Source organism: Pieris rapae, chromosome 7 (genome assembly GCF_905147795.1).
Source record: "Pieris rapae chromosome 7, ilPieRapa1.1, whole genome shotgun sequence".
Lineage (NCBI taxonomy): Eukaryota > Metazoa > Arthropoda > Insecta > Lepidoptera > Pieridae > Pieris > Pieris rapae.
In genome coordinates, this window is record NC_059515.1 from 6,636,431 (window position 1) to 6,653,966 (window position 17,536).

The 17,536-nt window shown below is 31.1% G+C and overlaps 1 protein-coding gene across 3 annotated transcripts; it reads right to left on the reverse strand.

The window, feature by feature from the left end:
• Nucleotides 1-1,446: 1,446 nt before the first annotated feature.
• Nucleotides 1,447-15,012, reverse strand: LOC111000591 (coronin-2B). 3 transcript variants are annotated; one of them, XM_045628861.1, is made up of 13 exons: nt 14,677-14,800; nt 12,965-13,041; nt 12,422-12,619; nt 9,443-9,559; nt 8,291-8,440; nt 6,665-6,829; nt 6,094-6,300; nt 5,807-5,911; nt 5,229-5,366; nt 4,161-4,263; nt 3,315-3,493; nt 2,738-2,887; nt 1,447-2,112 (listed from the first exon to the last, which is right to left on the reverse strand). In XM_045628861.1, exons 2-13 carry the CDS (start codon nt 12,977-12,979, stop codon nt 1,975-1,977), a joined length of 1,665 nt encoding a protein of 554 aa, XP_045484817.1. In that variant the 5' UTR covers nt 12,980-13,041; nt 14,677-14,800; the 3' UTR covers nt 1,447-1,974. The 3 variants fall into 3 exon arrangements, with proteins under 3 accessions (XP_045484817.1, XP_045484816.1, XP_022125786.1); XM_045628860.1 differs by having other exon boundaries at nt 12,965-13,124; nt 14,677-14,799; XM_022270094.2 differs by lacking the exon at nt 12,965-13,041 and having other exon boundaries at nt 14,677-15,012.
• Between the last annotated feature and the right edge of the window lie 2,524 nt (nt 15,013-17,536).

Genomic DNA, 17,536 nt, shown 5'->3' on the forward strand with positions numbered 1-17,536 from the left:
TATATTTGAATATTTATTGAAAATTTGTGCTACACAAGCATGATATAAAAATACAATAAATATTAACATTGACTTAGCGAAACTAAACTATCTCAGCTAATATGCTATTAATACTTTCAAATGTCACTTAATACATAAAACCTTATGGAATGTAGTATATGAATCATGATCTTTTAAAATTCAAACATATTACATGTATGTAACAATGTTACATATAAGACGTAGGTACATTTTTATGGCTATGAAGAAAATGTTTTAAGTACCTGTATACACCATAACTGCTGTTTCTTGTTCTGTTCTGAACTTAAGATCCAACCTACTGTTAAAATCAATTATTTATGTCTCAATTAATTCATATAGCGAAGACGCGTTATTCAGTTTATAGAGATTATTTCTTGTAATGTAATCCTTAGTAAGTTTATTAAGGATTTACAGAATACTACAGTCTTTCATACGAAAATAATACAGTGTTCATCATTCTAGCACCTAAAATACAATAACTTCCCAAACCTACAAATAACGCATATGGTTCAGGTAACTTTTTTGTACAATATTTTTCGTGCCGTCAACATGTAACTTTTAAAATGCGTTTACAGAAGGTAACGCATTCAAAGTTAAGTAATCTTAGACTGGACAACCTTAACTATTATAAAGTATGATTAAAAACCAAGAGCAGATCCAGAGCAGATGTTAATATAGTTTTAAGATCAACTAACTTTGACATTGTGATCTTGAAGCTAGATCGGCTCTTGCTAGAGACTTCATATGTTTGCCTATTAACAAATTATACAATACAATGCTAAGAAATCAGACTTGCAGATCACAAAAAACTTAAAATCAACAAAACTATTAAGTGCATATAAAAACATGTGCACTATTATGTAAATGGAAAAATAAATGTCATAGTGTCATGAAACTATCACAAAGTTATTAATTTAACCAATAGGCCTTTATTAGGCGTTTTATACATTTCATCGCACACAGGAATGATAAATTTTGTTCCCAATATTAATAAATCACACAAGCTTTCATATAAAACAAATTCACTACAATAAAATTCTTACAATAATTTTTTTAAAAGAAAAATGCAATGCTTGCATTATTGTCATGTATTAAACAATATTAAACCGGATACAAGACCTAAAAAAAAAACATATCAAATCACGTTTTAGAGATTTAACCCCTTTCCTAAATCAGATTCTATAAAATAAAAGAACATCAAAAATATTATATAACAACACAATTACAAGACAAGTTACAACTGTTGTAACTTGAAAATAAAATCCAACAAGGCAGTGAAGCAAGGCGAAATTTGCTTACAAATATCTTATGATTTCTAAAACACTTAATGATCTCTTAGATACAACTTATTATAGCCCAAAGATCACAAATACAGCCATAAAGCAAACAACCAAAGCAGTTAGGTAACGGAATAAATGATTCAACAACCATATTTGCTTATATTTCTGGGGAGACTCAAAATTTGAGCTGTAAATGATTGTTGTAATAAAAACATTTTTATTTTGTTACAAATATAACTAATTTCCACTGTATAAAAAGGGTTCCATCTTAGTACAGTCAAACAAATCTCATACAGTCCGTGTCAACTAGAAATTGGATCTTTTTTATGTTTATCTTATCAACATTTTTGATTAATAATAATTTTAAAACTGAATATGAAAAATTTAAAGTATATATATATATGTTTTGTAAATAACAGATATAACGCGAAAAGTAGTTATTATATTACTTCGCATAACTTCCATTGCTCTCTTTTCGCAAAGACTCTCTTTAAGCTACAAGTAAAATTTAGTGCGTATTTGTCAAAGTACTATGAGCATTTAGCAGAAAGGAGAGTGGATTCCTACTTTTCTTTATTTAATAATTTTTGATACACTTTGTAGCATTTGCAAATTAAATAAATATTAATGTAAATCGTTTATTACGCTATCTTTACGAGATAACATTCCATGCTTAAGATGTGTTATTTGGGAGTTTAGCTTGAAGTGTGGCAATGTGTTGCTCGAGTTCCCTCACTCGCTGTTGGCTGTTTTGAAGTTGACGTTTGACAATACGCAATTCTTCACCTTGACGGTTAAATGCGAGACGCAACTATAAATGATGATAAAAAAATATATAATGTACATTACACATTAAATTACTCAATTTATAAAGTTTGACTTCAATTATTTAGGCACAGATAAGCTATTTAATAAGACATTAGGATTTGGGATGTCATCCTCACATTCATGTCAATTGAAATAAATATTTATGGAACAAAAACATTTATAAAAAGCAGGCCAAAACACTAAGAAAAATTCTTAAATTAATGAATTTGTATGAATTATCATGCTACCAAGAGTGTATCTTGGACACACAAACTCAGTGTCAAAACATTATAGAACACTAAGACTGTTAATGAACATAACCATAGTTAAAGCTATTTATTAGTATTGAAGAAAATTAATTCAAGAATCTATTACTTATTAGCCATAATTATTGGTTAGGCTAGATTGTAATTCATTTTACAATTATCGCACTCTCCTTTGTGTCGGAAAAAATACCAAGAATAAGCTCATTATGGGGCCGTTCTAGTATTAATAATACATTTATGTAAGCACTATAACGAGAAGTTTGTTTATTTTTGCTGACAAAAGATATAAATTGCAGTTAATCTGCTTACTTGAAGGGCCCCTCCCTATGAATAGAATAATGAAACACATTATATGAAAATTACCTCATGTTCAGTGAAAACATCGCCATGATTGATCTGCTTGTAGAGAGGCACTGGTTCTAGCTCTCCAGGTTGTTTGCCAAACATCCGTTGCAGCTGGTGGAACTTTGTGGTTTGGTTCGCGTTCGTCTTTTGAGACTTCTCCGTTACCACCTAAAATAATAAGAAAACATAAAGAACAAATCAATGGCCTGACAACCGTTTTAGCTCAGGGCTCAGAATTCTGTATCTGCTTCATGATCATTTGTAAACCTAAAAGGCAAGAAGGTGCCTGACAAATTCTGTCAACTTTTTGGATCTAAGACAAGCCAAACCGGCTCATCATTTTACCTTCACCGTTAATTTTTCAAATTTATTTATTTATTTATTAACACTTCGTTGCATTACATAAAAGGAAAATATTAAACATAATTTAATGACAAGCAACTGGCGGCCTTATCGCTTTAGAGCGATTTCTTCCAGACAACCACTATGAGTATATTAGATAAGGTAGGCAAGAAGTGCAAATTTATTCTATGTAATTACGTATAATGTATAACTTTGAAAATAAATAACTGTAAGTATATGTTGTTAGCTCTACCGTCACGTTATCAGTTTCATTGACGTGATTTTCTCGCTGCCAGGTTCCGAGTGGACGGTAGTCGGGAGTGGTCTCTCGTGAGAGGAACGCAAACTTCTTCCTGTTGTTCGCATCTTGGGGTTGCAGCGCCGGAGTGTCCTTGTTGTTAGTACGCGGCTTGTGAGTGGATATTGTTACGCCTGGGAAAAAAATCAACGTACTAAAGGCTTGTAAAAATTACACACAAAAAACGACGTTGTAAGTATTACAGAGCAATGTGTGATACTAATTCAATAATAATGTATTTTTTTCAGAAACAGGTACCATGGAAAGTTTCAAGACAAATTAAATGTCTCAAATTTGTATGTAATATTTGTATGCTGACCTAGATTCAAATTTGAACTAAATTTCTATTCAGGTACAATTATAGAATTATAAATGAATAAAAACATCCGTTTAAAACTGAATCAAGTGAAAAAAATTACATTTAAGCATATAATTTTTCCACCATTCTAATTTGTGTCTCATGACTTCTGAGCGCTGTCAAATATGTCAAACATCATACAGAAAAATGAAATCTGACAGCTGTTAGAAACGAGAATTAAGTTTGATTGAAGTTCTCGAATAGAGGCTGTAGACTTATTGAAATTGAATAACCTTTTCAATCAGTAAGTAATTTTCGTCTCATTGATGAAATATCACGCTAAAGAGTATTATACCTATTTAAAGATCTCGTAGCATGATACTTTGTGATAATGGCTTTTTTAAGCATTTAAACTACTTATGCATATAAGTGATTGCTTAGACACTATTTTTTTAATTTTCTCATTAAAATGGAAATCTTTGACTTCACCAGAGATAGCATACCTGTTTTAAGACTTATCAGCAAGGGTGGCGCGTTCATGCCGCTCATCCAGTCCCGAGCACTCAAAGCAGGTTGAGGAGCGGCTGTGTCCGGGTACAGATCATCCTGTTAAAATTAATTTATTAAATTTTATATAACCTAATAAATAAAAGGCAACTTAGTAAAGTTTTGCTAAAAACTATAGGAATGCGTCACCTGGAATATTTTTTAAACTATTATTTAAATAACCAAGAATCATAAGATGAGTAAAAATGGTCAGATATTTTTTATTGCTGGTTGGAAAATTTGTGCTACACTAAAACATAGTATTAAAAAACAATTGGATCAGTACCAAATAATAATAAGCATAAATTCCTTGTCATGTAGGACTATTTGCTCTTTAAGAAGTAGTAGGTGATTTATAATAAATGGAATTCAAATCTATTTGAGCACTTCTATAACAAAACATTTGTCAATAAGTCGAAAGTTTTTAGTTTATTAATTATTATCTTAATATATATATATTTCTTGTGTGCGTGTGTATGTGACTGAACTCCTACTAAACGACTGGACCAATTTTGATGAAATTTTTTGTGTGTGTTCGTGGAGATTCGAGAATGGTTTAGATTCACAATTTTGTCCGCTGGACAATGTTTTTTTTAATTAATTAGTACTTAGTTGTTGATTTTGGAATGTTTTACATTGGATCCGACAGACGGCGCTACCATCTCACTGTCAAATTTTAAATAATATTCGAATTTTAGTCTGTCCCGACAGTTAGCGCTGCGATCAAATTAAAAAAAAAAGTTTTGTTATCATTGTTTTATTGTAGACCATGTGCTGGATCGTTAGATATTGTCATAACATTTGAATAATAATTTTCATCAAAATGGTCCAGAATGTTTTAGCTTATTAAAAAAAGTTTGAAATTTTCAAATTAAAGACGTATAGACAGGACAACGTCTGTCGGATCCGCTAGTAAATTATAAATTAATTGTTTATTTATTATAAATTATTTGTATTTAGTTTAGTTTATGTATTTAGACGATAACATAATTTAAAAAAAAAGTTCTACTGAGATAAAAAAATACCTGGAAGCAGTCAGATTTTCTGGGAACAATCATGGAGATAGGTTCGCACAATCCACGTGACGTGTGTAGTTTGTAGAAACGGAACACTTCACATTGAGCTGTGTTCACACCACGCTTTGGCACAAAGCCTAGACCACGCTGCAAGAAATACATCAAGAGAATTAAAAAAAAATTACAGACTGATTTATTAATGCCCTTTGTTAAAAAAACCAGTAGTTTGTAACGTTTAAAGCTATCTTTTTTTATATAACGAGGCTAACTGGCAGACCTCACCTGATGTTAAGTGATACCGCCGCCCATGGGCACCTAATCAAAAGGCTCGCAAGAGCCGGCCTTTTATGAATTGGTCCGCTCTTTACTTGGAGGACTTTACGTCGATAAAGGTTTTAGCTGTCTATGGAAAAAGATTTCTTTCCGTTTCTTGGTCATAATTTTTTATGAATAGGCAAGTATTATTCTTTCGTGCCTGAAGTCCACCAACCACATAATATCATACAATGCCGGTTTTCTTATGCTTTCCTTTAAGTGGTACTGGTAATTGCAGAAGTAGTTTAAATTGCAACTAAAAAACATCTTACCTGTGGGTTCCCGGAAAGAAATTGATTGAGAAAATGCACATAGGGCGCTTCGTCTACCACTTCATAATACCGAATGTTGCCATCACCCTTGCCAGCAAGGTATACCTGCAAAATTATATTACATATATTTATCAAAAACTATCACAAATTTGACGAAATTGTCAAAAATCAACGTCTGAGCGTGAAAATCAAAAAAAATTTTACAAGTTTGTTTGATTTTTTACTAACAGAGAAATTTGTATCAAGTCTCTTTTTGTTTTTTTTAAATCAATAAAAAGATTACTTACCATATTAGTATCGTAGTCGTAATAGGGAAAGACGACACCCGAAGAACTGTCAATTGTCTCACAGACCAAAGGCTTGCTGAGGTCATGCTGTTCCCACACTGCATACTGCCTGTCGCTGTACCGGGAGAAGCCGGTAGTGAGTACACGCCCTTGGCTGCCCAGGAAGGTGCACTTTGAAGCCTTGGTGCCTGTGTGGCATTGACCTTCCTGTCAATTATAAATAACATAATTGAGTTTACTTATATTATAAACAGTCAATATATTTTAATATATTTACGCCCGGTTTCTATATTGTAAACTTTGTAAATTTTTTTACTTGTCTGTCAATTGTCACAAGAAGGAAAATCATATGCGTGAATTTAACTATAATTTTGATACCAATTATTCTTTGATATCCACTGAAATCAAAGTCAACATAGTTCTGTGCAAAGTTTTCAACTAAAGGCAGCAATTTCTGAGTCAAACAAACAAATAAATATATTAGTATAGATAGCCAAAGATGAACGAAACAGACGCAAAAACACATCTGTTTTATCTTTAGGTAATTAACTTCTATAATAAAAATACTCACCGATAAAACTATTCCCCGCCTCGGTTCAATAACCCTCAACTTCTTATCCTTACAAGTGGTAGCGAGCAGTGACCCATCCCTATTAAATGACATACAGTAGATCACATCACTGTGGCAGTCAATAATCTTGACGGCTTCGCCTTTGCCTACATCCCACACGAAGATCTGAAATTTATTTAAAACTAGATGACCCGGTGAACTTCGTATCACCTACATATACTTGTGTGAAAATTTAATATTTTTTAAATATAATTAACAATATACCTGTAAAATAACAATCAGAAAAATACATATAAATATATATATATTCATATATATATATAAAGAATATAGATATGTTAGAAATAACCTTATCTTTAATTAGACTGGTTAGTTAAAATTAATGTTAATTAAAAAAAATACCCTATTCTTGTGTCTAATACTTGGAAAGTGTTCACAGACAGTTTAGATTCGCTAAACCAACGAACGTAGAATTTAAATAAAAACAAAAATTCTGTTCCGGAATTTCAACTCAAATTTACGTAGCATTTTAATATTAAAACGTAAATACAGGAGGAAGTAGTGACAGAAATAAAGAGAAAATCAGTGTGAAAGTGAGAGTAATTTATAGATTACCAGATTGTAGGTTCATTGTTCAACAAGTGTTTTAATTTTCTCACCTTTCACACCTTCGTTTGTATGATGAGTTTTTAGGCTTTTGTTAGTCACGTCAATAATATGTTTTAGCTGTTTACTAAGTGAAATAGATATTTTTTTTTAGATATAAGTTATTTTTGGATAAAAACTGTATTATTCGCGTAATCTTAATAAAAACATAGCCGAGGCACGCCGGCCCATATTAACAATTAGTTATGTAATAAATGCAATTTTGTCAAAAAAATTTTATTAGAAAAAATGGATTACTTGGCTTGCGATAAAATATATCGTGTAAATTTCAAAATCATGATCTATATAAATTTTCGTCATAAAATGAATTCAAATTGGCTATGTTTGAGGTTTTTTCTATCGAGAGAAGTTATTTAAATCGTGTATCGATATTTCAAATTGGATACGTAAACTACTCAACTGCACCATATATTTTTTCCATCAGCCTACTTTAAGAAACGATTTAAAAAATTGGAATGAAACAATGTACTTTTTCAAGTTTCGCGACCGGATAGGCCTTTAAAATGTTTTTTTACTAAGCCTACCATAAATGTTTTAATTGTTTTATATGCGTAAAGTTCTAAAAATAAATGAAAATGTATATATATTAATACTCTTGGTTAGGATTGAGATTGAAACTTTGTTAATCAGTTAAAAGCTTTTAAATCTTTTTTGAAATTACTTTTTAAACACAATTTTAATAAACTTTAAAACTCGTAAATGGTTCACAATAATTCAACATGTATGTTCTATGTTATTTCATTTCTCTTACTAAACATCTCCATATTTGAAAATTTCCATCAACCAATGTTGATGAAATTTTTCAAATGTGTTAAAGTAGATTCGAGAATGGATACTTTTACAATTAGATTATTTTTTGTATTTAAGACGTGTACATCGTACGTGGAAGTCTATCGGGTGCGCTAGAACATACTATATATATTTTATATGTTATATTATAAAGTAAAATTATGTACTTACCAAGTAATCGAAGCCAGCACTAAGGAGTATATTCTCAGCAGTTGGATGCCATTCGATGTATGCGACGCGACGTTTGTGACCATGCAGCTCTACCAGCCAGTCCGTCAAATGCATAGAGAGACCACCGTCTGGGATGTGCCATAGTTTTACCTATAATATAATTCATATAGTCTTCTAATGTTAGCACAAATATTCTATATTGGCTGGAATATTACTGACGTATAAAACGAATGTTTTGATATGGTCATTTTAATATCCGCTGCACTGATGACAAAAACTTGGAGTTATGTATTAGGAACAATTATTTGATTGACCATTGAGATAGCTGACAAAAGGTTTGCTTCATGTCAGTTCCTATACTGCAAGAAATAGTTAGTGTTTTTGTAAATATTTTAATGTAGGTATAACTTTTGGAGTATAACTTCCCACATTGGAGTAAAATTAGTAGAGCTATTTGTTAAAGTTCAGTTAAAAACTCGATTGTTTTAATTCAGTTTTTTTTATGAAATTTGGAAAGTAGGGAATAGTAATCACCCACTTATCTAATAAAAACATTTCAATAAACAAATGCCAAACTATTACTATAAACTATAAAAGAATGTCAATTCAGTAAGCTAAACTTTGAGTCTCCTGTATGTCAAAAATATTTCGGAATTTTAAAATCATGCTCAGTCTCTCTTCTACTTTAAAGAAAAAATATTCAAAAAGTGTGTAACTAAAATAGTCGTTTAACAGCAAGTTTGCCTCATTCTCACAAATGGAGTTTTTGCTATGATGATAGGAGATAAATAATAATGTATTTCAGATCCCCATTTACTGTCTCAACTTACTCAACCATTCAAGTACCGAAATCTAAAAAACTGGATTGGTTGATCTGATCCATATTTTTCACCCTACACAGCTGTCTTTACGGCTCTCTAGGTACCTACTCCATTTATTAAATAAAATATGATATTTCATTTGTTTCTTTTGGCTGCTAATAAAAAAGCACAGTTTTTTTTAAATCGTATCCTTTGACCTCGACTTCATTATGTCAAACTCCGTTTCTTTTGCTACCATTTCGGTTCGCAGCATCTTTTGCCGCCCTACATAGAAACAAAACACTTTTAACAATGTATGAATTAGAGCGTTAATAAATATGTTTAACATTACCGTGCAGTCATCAGAACACGAGGCGATGATGTTGTCATTGAACGGGTTCCATTTGATGTCTAAAACGGGGCCTTTATGGCCCGTTACACGGCTTGCGTTGAAATCAAGACGACCAGTCTGAAAACATGGAGTTTATGTATTACAGGAAACATGCAAGGAAGGTCCAAGGTTGGTATATATGCAAGCCTCTCATCGTTGCAGGTGTCCATGGGCAGCGGTTCGGCATTGTTCAAGACAAAATGTAGTATGGAGGAGGAGCTTTAGCATAAAAGGGGCATACAAAGACAAATACTAGAACACTAGCACAAGTAATACTTAAACATATTTTTTTATGTAACAGGGCAAACGAGTCTGCGGGACGCCCAAAAAGGGCAGTCATCGCAGCTAATAGACCCATTTTTAGTGGGTGCGTTGCCGGCCTTTGAGGGAGGAGTGCACTCAAATTTTGAGCAGTTGGAGATCGTATCTCTCAGGGTCCTTGTGAAAAGGACTGTGGAAGACTTCCAACCATCAAGGTGATGTTAGTGAAATTTAGAATGAAGAAAATATATATTAAGAAATGTACATTAAACAATTATTGTTGTATGGACAAATAACAATAATTATTCGAAACTCATCAATAAGTAAATAGTTTTTGTGATACATATTAAATATAAAACAAATATCATTTATTATATAATGAATGCATATAATATATTAAAAATAATAATTAAATTCCAATTTGTTTTTTTTATGTTACAGGAGGCAGACGAGCAGGAGGCTCATCTGATGTTAAGTGACACCGCCGCCCATGGACACTCGCACTGCCAGAAGGCTCGCAAGCGCACTGCCGGCCTTTTAAGAATCGGTACACTCTTTTCTTGTAGGATCCTAACTCGAATTGGTTTGGTGGTCAATAAAATGAAATACTTCAGTTCTTCGGCAGAAATTGCTTTAAGAATCGCTATATATTAATTGTTGCTTATATGTTAAAATTAATCGTGAATAAATTAAACAACATACGCTTGATGTGGTTACGTTATTTCAAGTTCTTGAAACAGAATCATATACGAAATAAAGAAAAACGTAATATTACACAACGCGATGCTGTCCATCCAATTCGTGGAATATGCGTGAATGATGAATAATGAATCGAACCAATTAGTGCATACGACACGCTTATTACCAGCCAATTAACCAGTGTAATTACATAATATTACAATTCGATACAATTCAGTTACAGTTATTCTTGAGTGCTAAACGGTATAGCGTCTAGATACTTTAGAATTTATGAACGTTTTTGTCTAACGGTTATTTTTGGCGGAACATATTTGCTGCCCTCAGGGGAACTACACCAGACCTCGTTACGTAGGGCTCTTTACTATCTCTAAACTTTCATATTTAAATAATTAAATTTTATTTTTATTTATAATTGAAAAGTTTTAGAAACCTGACTCCTCTAGACATATATGTATTAATGTAGTATGGAGATCATAGTTAACGTTGCCTCGTTTTTGAGTCTTACCTATACAATGTACTAAAAATGTATATTATTTGCATATTTTATTTAAGTGGCTTGTCCTGCTCATGGAACGTTTTTTTAATATTTTGAATACATACACAGGAATAATATCGCTTTTGAAAGTTGAATAGCGAAAGGTACAAACATTTTTTTTGTTTATAACTTTAGTCGTAAGAATATTTATAAAATTCATCTATAGTTACGATATTTATTCATTAATGAATTAATATCCAAACAACGTACAAATGCTTCCCATTACAATCCTAATACAAAAATCAGTGTAAAATTGTTTAAATATATTCTCATAATGTTTTCTACTCACGTATTGAACATGCTAAGTGTTAAAAATGACACATTACTTGATTACGATAATATGTAAATGTTTTGCTTTATAGCCAGTACGTATAACGGACAAGGTTGATTGCATTTGCATGGCAATATCATCTAGCAGACCCGACGTGTTCAATTTCATCTCGGAGGTAATCAATCAGCATATGCATATTTTATTAATCAACGGATCGCAATAACTATTCAGATATCTTAATATTTTTTTTTTAATTGGTCTGAGGATGAGAACTACGAATCAGATAAAAATAGCGCTAATTTCAATATAACCGAACTAATTAAACTTTATTTGTTTGTTGTTTTTGTACAAGCGATATCACTGAACACGGACGGACTTTTTAAAGATGAATGACATTTGACAATTATTCGTTACGCGTTTTTTCTAGTCTTTGGGAATTTATGGCGCCAAAATTTTCAACACAACAAAATTTATTATATTACACCTATACAAGCAAGTTATTTATATTTATCTATAATAGGGTTTATAGGTAAAAGTATGGAAGGTATATAATATTATTTAAAACGGCAACGTTCACCTAAAAAAAATATTTTAGAAGGATAAAATATACTTCATGCAAATTAATATTTTCACGGTTTTGTCAACTCATTTGCATATAACTCATGACTTGTTCGAGTTACTTTATCAGATAAATTCAATCGATGTCATAGATATTTTCACAAGTGTCACAAATACCTTATCACCCCTGACAAAGCCAATAAGGGCAAAATAACGTATATCGTTAGATTTACCACTGGTAAATATTTGTGAGACCAATGTCCATTAAATTTTCGTATGTGCCTTGATTTATTTAGGTCACGTTTGTTAAGACTAAATTGGCACACGTAATAGTTACATTGGACCCCTATTATATAGATAGAGGCACTTCCACTGAGGAAGGAACTAGTGATTTTCTAATTAAAGGGCATTTTAAGCGACTCATTCTCTATTTTATTCTAACTTATGGCAAATGACAATGTCGCTCATGGGATTTCAATGTATTTTAATTACACGTATTAAATTTAAAATAATATATGTAAATAAAACTAGTCTAAATCACCGGCATTATACATATAGAATGGTAATTGACAAAACCATTGAACTGTAAAAATAAGTTTTTATGTTTATAACTTACATGATCCAAGGGTAGAACAAGGAAGGCCCCACCGCCTGCGACTTCAGTAACAATCGCAACAAACTTGGGGTTTACAGCGCAAAAGTTGGAATCGTGTGCATTCCTTGTTATTTTTATGTTATCATAACATCGTTCCCTTTTAAATGGCACACCGTACACATGGCGGAATTTAGAGCTTCTCACGCCACGGAACCATACCTGGAAATATTTGCACGACTATAAAACAACATAGCTTTCCTACATGCATATGTTACACAAATATGGGCTAAAACTGAAGTATTTTTATAACAAAGCCAATAGAAATATACTACCACCATTATGCATGTATCGCCTGAAATTTAAATAAATAATACAATAAAAATAATTTTTGCAAACTATAGAAAAAAATTCTGTGGCTTGTTGATCTTCTTTAAATAGTGCCTAAATACATTGTATAAGTTACGAGAACTCTAAGTTGGTTCAATTAGTAGTCCAAGACATGAAAACAGTCTTTTATTCACGAGAGTTCACAGTATATATAATAAGATAGATAATTTAACAAACCTGGGAATTGGTCATGATGGCTTCTCTACTTCAAGTGATATTGTAAGCATGCACTACATGTATCCAGCACTCAAATACTAAAAAAATTGTGCATTTCATAAAACAAAAAGTACATAAAGAAATAAGCCAGTCGCCCACATCACGAGCTGCAAGGGGTACACTGAAATATTTAAAGAAAACAAAAAAACTAATAAACCACTGTGAAAAGGCGTGAAATTGTGCAAATTATGTCAACATTCTACATAAAACTCTCTTGCTTTAGTTTAAAAGACAATTATATGTGTGATTATTGCCGCGGTACGAACAAACGCGTGCTGCGAGCGGGAGGCGAAAAAAAAGTGAAAAGACTCTAGCCAGACGCTGAGAGAAATTTAAAATCATTGTACTATTAGTTGATAGGCAGACTATCAATTAACTAACTACTGAGGTAAAATAATTTATTACACAAGAAATGTTACATAATATTTTAATATTGTTACTTTCATAACGGCATAAATTATGAATAGCATTTTTGGGTCAAATGGCTTTCAAATTTATAACTGCTTAATTAGATGGGAAAGCTTAAAAAATCTATATGTTTTCATAAGCAAAATGTATTATAAAACTCCTTATTTCTTTGATACATATTTAACTATAATCATACTTTAAATAAAATAAATGCAAGATAATATAATATTAATAATACAAAATTGAAAAATTGCTTAAGCTATGGTTCATAGTATTAAATGCTTAATGGTTACATTCTAAATATTGCATGATGTGCATCAAAGCATTACTGACATCACTTGCTTAAAGTGGTTAGATATGAACCATTGTTATATCATTCATGATATAATTACTAGACACTTTACACACAATGAGTGAGATTTCTTAATTTGTAAAACCAATACTTTTAAAAAACAATAATTTAAATATTTAAAAATGTGTATTGGTCTGGTTGGGTAAGCATAATATTAAAAAAAACTCTAAATAATTTTGGGAAATATTAAACAATTCTAATACATTTCAATGTATTATAAATGAAATACAGTATATAAAAACATACTTACATTATGTTTACATTGTGAGTGTTTTAACATTTATGCTGTAGTTGTATACAACTAATAATAATAGCGTTTAAATTTGTAATAAATGACCTTATTAGTTATTCATTAAGTGTTGATACTTAGTGCTAGGTATGACCATGTGAAAAAAACTATTGGATTGTAAGATTGGGAGTTTTTAAGTTACCAACTTGAATCTCAAAGTTTGTTTTTAACTATTTAGCCTAATTTTAAGTTATAACAAACAATTAGATGTCTTTCTTTAGAAAATTAACATGTCTATGAATATTAAAATCAAAATAGTTTAAAAAAAAATTCAATTAAAATATATATTATTTAGATTAAATAACCTTGCAAATAATTATGGAGATCCTATTTTATGTAAGATTTTCATTATGTACCAATTTTTCTATGTTTCTTTTACCAATAATATGTTAATATTATACCATATAACACGTACCACATAAAGAGGTTGAATTAAAACATTTTTAAATTGCTTTAATAAAAATTTGTGACAGATCCCTGTGATGTTCTGTACGAATTCAGGCAAATGTAAAAACAATATAGGCTTATAGCAAATATATAGAACAAAAATGGGAGCGATCGATAATTACTACAAGTACAAACTCGTGCAAGTTAAATAAATGTTAAGGGTATTCAATATCTTACCTTAGAAGCAGGCTTATTACAGGCTCTTACATCGACAAGTGCGCTGTTCTTTGCTGGACTTTTTTCAGTAATGCTTATATCTAAACAATTGATTTCCCTCAACATTTCATCTTTAACGGGAGGCATGTCCTTAATAAGATTAAGATTTTACACTCGATACTATAATGCTTGATAACTTATTAGCCAATTAATAAATGAAATTAACACTCATTAAGAACAACGAGGGAAACGTGAACAATGAACGTGCATGAACCAAGAACTCGAGCCCGATGTGAAAAAAAAACAGTAAAACTGAAGTCCGAAAAGCGTTACGCGGTGCCGAATGCCGATGTCCGACGAAACAAATGTATTCGTCTCTATGTGTCTGTCATTTTTGACTTGACGTTTATACGTCAAGTGAAACTTATGTCGACTCTGACAGATTACAGTGACGTTAGAAGTTATTTGTCGTTGTTTTGCGCTAAGGATTGCTCACACTCTAAGTATTCTGTGCTTAACTGTCTAGAAACTACTGAAATTTTATACAGTTTATTCGCCGCAAACTTTAATAACTATAAAGTTCTTAAAGTTTGCGGCGAATAAACTGTTAAGTTAATTAATATTCATTTAATTCATTCAGAAAACATTACTCAGTTATCATTATTTATTCTTAACTATATATTTTAATATTGTTTTAGTTTATTATACCGATTATTATTTAGTTTCGAAGTAGATCATCTCTTTATAACTTTACTTTTGTGAAAAAAATCTCATGTTTTTCGCAACATTTCAAATTAAAGTTTTGTCTATATTTTCATATATACTTTTGAATCTGAATAAATAATATTCTCACCATTCATTTTTATTTTTATATGTATGATATATTTAAAATATATTTTGAGCTACCATAAAACGCCTGATGAATTTTCTTTAACCCCTTGAGTGACATCGATAGTGTTCAGAAATGATAACTTGATAAATATACTTGTGATTTTCATAATAAGTAGTTAGGATATAAGTAGCTATGTAGACAGCGTTATATACGTAGTTAAAAATAACAATACCGTTTATATAAATATTTTTTTCGACACCGGCGCTTTGCAAGTTGGTGGTCTCTTATTATACTATTGATAAACATTTCTTTAGAACAGTGTTGCCCCAGTGGCTTTACCGTGCAACCCTCAACTCTTAGGATATGCGTTCGAATCACGGCTGTGCACCATTGGATTTAAGGTTGATTTGGTGAAGGCGGACATCGCGAGGAAACATTGTGTTTGAACGAAAAAAAATCTAATAGAAAATGGTAGGGTACCTACCGCGGATGCTCTTTGATGGAAACCGGTGAAACCACGGCAGGATAAAGTTACGATAGCTGGTTGTTGTTGAGCCGGACATCCAATCCATGGGAATCACGAATTCGAAATAAAAAGCACAAAACAGCTGGGGGTTCTTGCTTGACCAGACCAAGGTCCGATGGTCTATAGCTCCTCGATATTATAAATAAAATATTGAAATATTATAAAAACAATAAATATAACATTAAAAGGGTTTTTGAAGACAAATAAAGTGATCAAGGTTACATACATGTTTAAATATCTTTTCGTTTAGCGCACTAAATATACCTACTTACTTTGACCTTTCAGATGTTTGATTCGGTTGATACTACTTTATAAGACTTAGGAGGTTTGTAAAATCTATCTCTTAATTTTTGCTGAGTGGCTAAAGATGTGAGACGTTATCAAGATGATTTGCTCCTCATCTTACGGCACGAAAAACAAATAAAAATTTTCCTTATTTGAATTTGGAATTATCTTCTTTAAAATCTAAACTTTTAATAATACCAAAACCAGCCAGATATAAATAGTATAGCCAAAAATTTTGATTATAAGTTATTAGATAATGCGAAAGGACTTTTGCCCAACCTAATATTATGGATATTTTTATATCTCATGTAAAATACATATATAAAATTAATCTTTTAAATTGTTATGATCTTTGAAGCAATTAAAGGATACTTCTCATATTATAGACTATTAAAGTAAATTATATTATAATTGTATCGCTTGTATTTGTAATATCTATTATATTTCCTTATTGAATAACCAAATAGCTTAATGCACTCTTTTGCAAAAAAAACAGGTACCTTAGAAAAATTGTTCTAAGGTCTATTTCAGTTGATTAAATCAAATTTTACCGTGTCCTGTAATCGTGTGTATACGGTGTAAATTAAAACACGTGAAGTGAATTGAAGCATTTTTAAATTCATTTCTGATGAATAATTAAAGTCGATATACACTTTATATATTTAACAAATATATTAATATAAATATAAACGATAAATATTTTCTTTCTATATAAGCGTAGATTTACCAAGACAGCGATTTCGCAAATGAGCCAACTTTATCGTTATGTCGATATATATTCCAGTGAAAACCAGTTACCAAAACATGCTTGACATGTTCGGGTCAACACATTTTAAAGGTACATAAACAGACAGCCCATAACAATAATAATTCGTCTATTACTAGAAAAATCTAGTCCCTTAGAGCAGTCGAATAACTTAAATTTTACCATAACCATTACACATTTTTTATTTATTTTGGCAATTGTGTTGAAACGGTGATGTATTATGATTTATGTTTGATAGATGTTGCTGCATAAAAGCTGATCACTTTTTATGTATCAAGAGGTCTCTATCAAATTATTTCATTACAAAGAAAGGTTAGGTATTGAGATAAAACTGCGCAAGCGATTCGGAATGAACAAGTTTTATTTGGTTATAATAATAGATAGTTGAACAACACTATATTGTACACAATTAATCTTTGGTATTACGATAATGTATATTTCGATAAAATTTGCGAGACAAATTTAATAACAT

What these genes read in the sequence shown, in the direction of transcription:
- LOC111000591 (XM_022270094.2), bottom strand. Translation starts at nt 14,802, where the DNA reads ATGCCTCCCGTTAAAGATGAAATGTTGAGGGAAATCAATTGTTTAGAT. An exon ending in CGTGTTCTGATGACTGCACG is followed by an intron (nt 8,441 to 9,442) that starts GTAATGTTAAAC and finishes ATTATATTATAG; the next exon opens with GTAAAACTATGGCACATCCC. An exon ending in ATGAAACTGATAACGTGACG is followed by an intron (nt 2,888 to 3,314) that starts GTAGAGCTAACA and finishes TTATTATTTTAG; the next exon opens with GTGGTAACGGAGAAGTCTCA.